This window comes from Heterocephalus glaber, unplaced genomic scaffold (assembly GCF_053883595.1).
Source record: "Heterocephalus glaber isolate CG9 unplaced genomic scaffold, H.glaber_assembly_v1.0 deba00000592, whole genome shotgun sequence".
Taxonomy (NCBI): domain Eukaryota; kingdom Metazoa; phylum Chordata; class Mammalia; order Rodentia; family Bathyergidae; genus Heterocephalus; species Heterocephalus glaber.
Window position 1 is genome coordinate 91,707 of NW_028258150.1, and position 5,148 is coordinate 96,854.

The 5,148-nt window shown below is 36.5% G+C and overlaps 1 protein-coding gene across 1 annotated transcript; it reads left to right on the top strand.

The window, feature by feature from the left end:
- The first annotated feature begins 3,262 nt into the window (after nt 1–3,262).
- On the top strand, nt 3,263–4,219 carry LOC101710619 (olfactory receptor 4A16). Its single transcript, XM_004852598.4, has one exon. It carries the CDS (start codon nt 3,263–3,265, stop codon nt 4,172–4,174), a length of 912 nt encoding a protein of 303 aa, XP_004852655.1. The 3' UTR covers nt 4,175–4,219.
- The last annotated feature ends 929 nt before the right edge of the window (nt 4,220–5,148 follow it).

Here is a 5,148-nt window from a genome sequence, read left to right on the forward strand (position 1 = left end):
CTGTAAAACTAATTTTAGTGTTGTTTAAAGTTTTCTTTATTCTACCAAATAATGGGTGTTGCTAGGTTAATTTCCACTGATTAGATCAAATTTACATAGTCATGCAAGCATAGAGTGTTTGTTTTTCCATGAAGGAAATCTCCCAGAGGTGAGAATATTCAATGACTTTCATACACTAAATGCTGTCATTTAAATGTCTTTTATCTTAGGCATCTGCTTCATACAATTTAAAATTTCTCTGAGAGACTGAGGAAATGGGAAGACTATTTGGAAGTATGGAAACTGTAACCAGTTGTGACTATTTCTAGATGCACTGATTTCCCCTCCCCATATTCATATGTTTTATAATCACATGGAGCTACCTGAGACATCAGCAGTTATCCTCAGTGAAAGAAACCTTGACTTTCCAGACACAGGAACGGATGTAAACTGTGATCGTACAACTACTGACAGTGGAAACTCGCTGAAAATGGGTGTGATGCACGGAAATCCACCAGTGCCTTACACTCTCATAGAGGTATCTGACTTGGACTGACAAAGCCAGCAAAGCACAAATATTCATTAGAGCAGGAAAACTATATTTGTTTTAGTTTTACACTTGATAGGTTATTTTACATGTAGTTAATGATAAGTGATACAAATTACATGTAAAACAAATAAACTGATAGATTTTTTTACCTTACAATATTATATGTTGCATAATATGCTAATAAAGAAGTATAATATCTTTCACGTATATATGTATATTAGAAAATATAAAATTATAAATCTTATCAAATATACTAGAAAATAATGGAATAAATGTCTATTGGCTCTGATGGTTTATGTAGGCTTTTATGGGTGAATCTTAAAATTATTCTACCAAACATGTGCAGACTTATACACAGAGACATAAGTGATGAAGGAAATAACTCACCTGCTGCCATTTAGTTTTATAAAACTGTTATTATAAAGTACCATATAGAGCATTCTTGCTACTATGATGTTATGTTTTGAAGCAAAATAACATTTAAGAACCTATGATAATGTTTTTCTAGAAGAATTTTAAAAGTTCAACTTGAGAGATGAGTTATATAGTATCTCTCAGTTTTTTCATGACGTGCATGATAGATCAGAGCATGCTATATGTACCTTATTTTTAACACATAGATAATGAAACTGACTAATAGATTTGTTCTGTTGAAATGGAAGCTGGTAATTCAGGAGAGTGAACATTTCAGAAAGTAAGTTGTGAAAATCAGAGCGCTGGACAGACCCTTTTTATCTTCAACAGGCACGGTCATTTGGCCCACAGCTTCCACGGTGGCTCATCTCCTGAATCAGGCGGGAGGAGTGCTGTGAACAGACTGAAGAAGGTTCCTCACAGCTAGCCTCAAGCACACCTCAGACTCTTCCTGCACACATCTTCCTCTCCTAGCACGTCCATGTGAGTGGAATTCTCTTGCTTCCTGCCACAATACGTCACAGGTAAGCAGTGCTAATACTGATACATAATAAAATAGGAAATTCCTAAGACACACAATTTTAATCTATGCCCCCAAAAGGGTGATGGTTATAAATACACTATGTTTTGTGTCCTACACTATGTCTATTGCTCTTATTAAATTGTCAGAGATTAATGCTTCTAGTGAAACAGTGAAAAACAGTAATAATAAATAAGTTTTTAGATTTTCTCCGATGTCCTACAGTGTTCTGGACACTTTACATGTAATAAGAATAACCTTAAAATGTAGATGTTGCAGGCATCCCCACACTAAGATGAGGAACTGGAGGCAGAGGGATGTTTATTAAGCTGCCCAGTGTCTCTGAGGCAGTAGGGAACTAAGCTGGGATTGCAACACCAGCACTGCAGCCTAGCGGCCACAGTGCTAATGACTGTGCCTCCCTCTCTCCAAGGATTCTTGGGTCCTGCTTAGGTAGACACTGGATGGAAAACTTAGAGTCATTATTAGGTCCCTCTCAACATTGCATCTCATTTACTGCAGCCTGGCAATTTTGAAGTAACAGTAATAAGCTTGCAAATTGCTATTTACTGATTAAATATGAAAAATAGTAAACATCAACAGACTAAGAAGCTGTAGCCCTGCTCTACTAGTGTTGTGAATAATTGGAGTGGAAAGCATTCTGACCTCTTGTAATTCAACTCCTTCATTTTTCAATGTGCTGAGAAGTATCTGTGGTCATGTTTAGAGAATCACTCAAATCCATTCCTTTTCAAGCTGAGTGAGGATGGACTTCTCCCTCCAGTAGACTGCTTTTTTGAATCTGCACTCTGAATTCTCTTTTTCAGCATCCTCAGTACATAGGGAGTCTTAAACACAACACCATGTCACACTATTCTCTACCCCTTTTCACTTTCTATTTTTCTCCTTTCTCTAGCTTACTCTAAGAGTCTTGAAAATCAAATAGAGTACCAGCTTTTAATGCATTGCTTGTTTGTAGGCATGAATTACTTCAATTCTGTTACAAATAATTGCTGACAATCAAGATAAAAAAACTAATTTGCTAGGTACTTGGTATAGGAAAAAGTAAAATGGACAGGATTCATATTTAAGTAGAGTAATTGCTCCAGGCATCAATGTGCTATATCATTTTGCAGTTATTTGATACAAGACTGAACGCTCTTTGATGTATGAAACACTGACCATCTAGTGTGGGAGGGTGCAATAGTATTCAGCTGAATATCGCAGAAGAGGTTATGTCTTTGGTGTCGTATAGATCATATGGTAGTGTGATTCCACACAAATACTGTGAACTAAAGTCACTGAGTCTATGTTAGATCACATGTCTAGAATTTATTGTGACCACTAGAGAGAACATGCTTGGCATCAGGAACACTTTCCCTGTTCATCACTGCTGACTTCTATGTGAAGACATGACATATTTAATAAGGAGAGTTATTAAATATGTTAACGGTGATTGGGTTTTTTACTACTCTTCTTTATAGACTATCATCTATGACAGTGATAGAACCAATAACAGTAGGTCTTCACCCAAAAAATCATCTGAGGAGAAATAGAATAACCAAGAAAAGTTTATTGGGCTTCTTAAATAGAAAAATGATTATTTTTATATTAATGATTGATGATATAAAATGATTATTATTTATATTAACTAAATGATTGCTGTGTGCTCACCACTATAAAAGGCATAGGAGGAAGATGTGCACTATGACAGAAGGTACCCATGGTCCTATTCGCAGTTTCTGGGCAGGTACTTTTCCTTGAGCTCCATCTCTGAAGCAAGGCTTCTAGAAGACTGAATGGGGCACAGTAACAATGTCACAGAATTTGTCCTCCTGGGCCTCACTCAGGATCCCAGTGCACAAAAAGCATTATTTGTCATGTTTTTAATCATCTACATTGCAACAATGCTGGGCAACCTGCTCATCATGGTGACTGTCCTTGCCAGCCCTTCCTTGGGCTCCCCAATGTACTTCTTCCTTACATATCTGTCACTCATAGATGCTGTTTATTCCACTGTCTACTCACCCAAGTTGCTGATGGACCTGCTCAGCGATAAGAAGACCATTTCCTTCTCAGCCTGCATGATCCAGCTCTTTATAGAGCACCTATTTGCTGCTGCTGAGGTCTTCCTTCTGGTGGCAATGGCCTATGACCGCTATGTGGCCATCTGTAAGCCTCTGCATTATTTGACCATCATGAACCGACGTGTTTGCATCCTTTTCTTGATAGTGTCTTGGGCTGGAGGTTTTGTACACTCTGTGATTCAACTTGTGTTTGTGTATAATCTCCCCTTCTGTGGCCCCAATGTCATGGATCATTTCATGTGTGACATGTACCCATTGCTGGAGCTTGCATGCACTGACACCTACCTAATTGGCCTCACGGTGGTGGCCAATGGTGGAGTTATCTGTACAGTGATCTTCATCATTCTCCTCATCTCCTATGGAATCATCCTAAATGCTCTTAAAACTCATGGTCAGGGAGGGAGGCGCAAGGCCCTTTCTACCTGTGGCTCACATATCACCGTGGTTGTCCTCTTTTTTGTTCCCTGTATTTTTGTTTATGTTAGACCTGTTTCTACCTTTCCTGCTGACAAATATATCAGTGTGGTTTTTACAGTTATTACTCCTATGCTGAATCCTTTAATATACACCCTGAGAAATTCAGAAATGAAAAATGCTATGAAAAATCTCTGGTATCGGAAGTAAAATACTGATGGAATATAAATGTGTGACTGACTCTCAGGTTATTTGCTAGGAATTCCAAACCATACCATAAAGTCGAACAAAGATGCTGTTGCCAACACAATTGAGTCTCTATGACTGCTTCTATTTGTGATGTAAATTCATCAAATAGTATAATAAATTCTCTTTTGTGATTAATGTCAATCTTATACAGAATAAGAGAGGATGAATAAAAGATATTTGTCCCACTGGAAAAAAAAGGTGTTTGAAACTTTGTTTTTCAATTTTTATTAAAATGAGATTTAAATTTATAAATAATGAAAATAAACTGTCCTTTATGACAACAAAAATTATTTATTACATTATGTCATAGATCCTGCAGCCATTTCAGAAGTAACTTTTTTAAATTTTTATTTTCCATTAGTACATGTTTGAAGGACATAGTAGCCACATTTCTCATAATAGCTGAATCTTGGAAGCTTCTTATATGTCTATCAAGAAATAAATGGGTAAAAATATATATAGTATTTGAATACAATGGAGTACTACTCTGCCATAAAGAATGATAAACTCAAGTCATTCATAGGGAAATGGATATATCTTGAGACAATAATGTTAAGTGAAATAAATAAGAAACAAAGTTTTGAAGATTGCATGGTTTCTCTTATGATGGACACATACAACATAAGTGAATAAATAAATAGCAAAATAAAATATAGATGAAAGGAGCTAGGGAGACAGATCTTTTGCAAATGGGAATGGGAATGGGACTTAGAGATGGAGGGGAGGGAAGGAAAGGAGAGGAAAGGGATTAAAAAAAGAATTGAAAAATGTTGAGGCTACTTCTGAAAGCTTCATATCATCCAAATTAATGAGAAAGAAATCTGCCTGATACTTAGATGAATTTTTCTAAGAAAAAGAATGAGTTTTCATTTTTATGTTAATTATTCTGTTATCCCAGCAACTTTTGTAGCTGCCTTTGAGTGCTTGGTTACTGC

Excerpts from the sequence above, each read along its gene's own strand:
- LOC101710619 (XM_004852598.4), top strand. The coding sequence starts at position 3,263 with ATGGGGCACAGTAACAATGTCACAGAATTTGTCCTCCTGGGCCTCACT.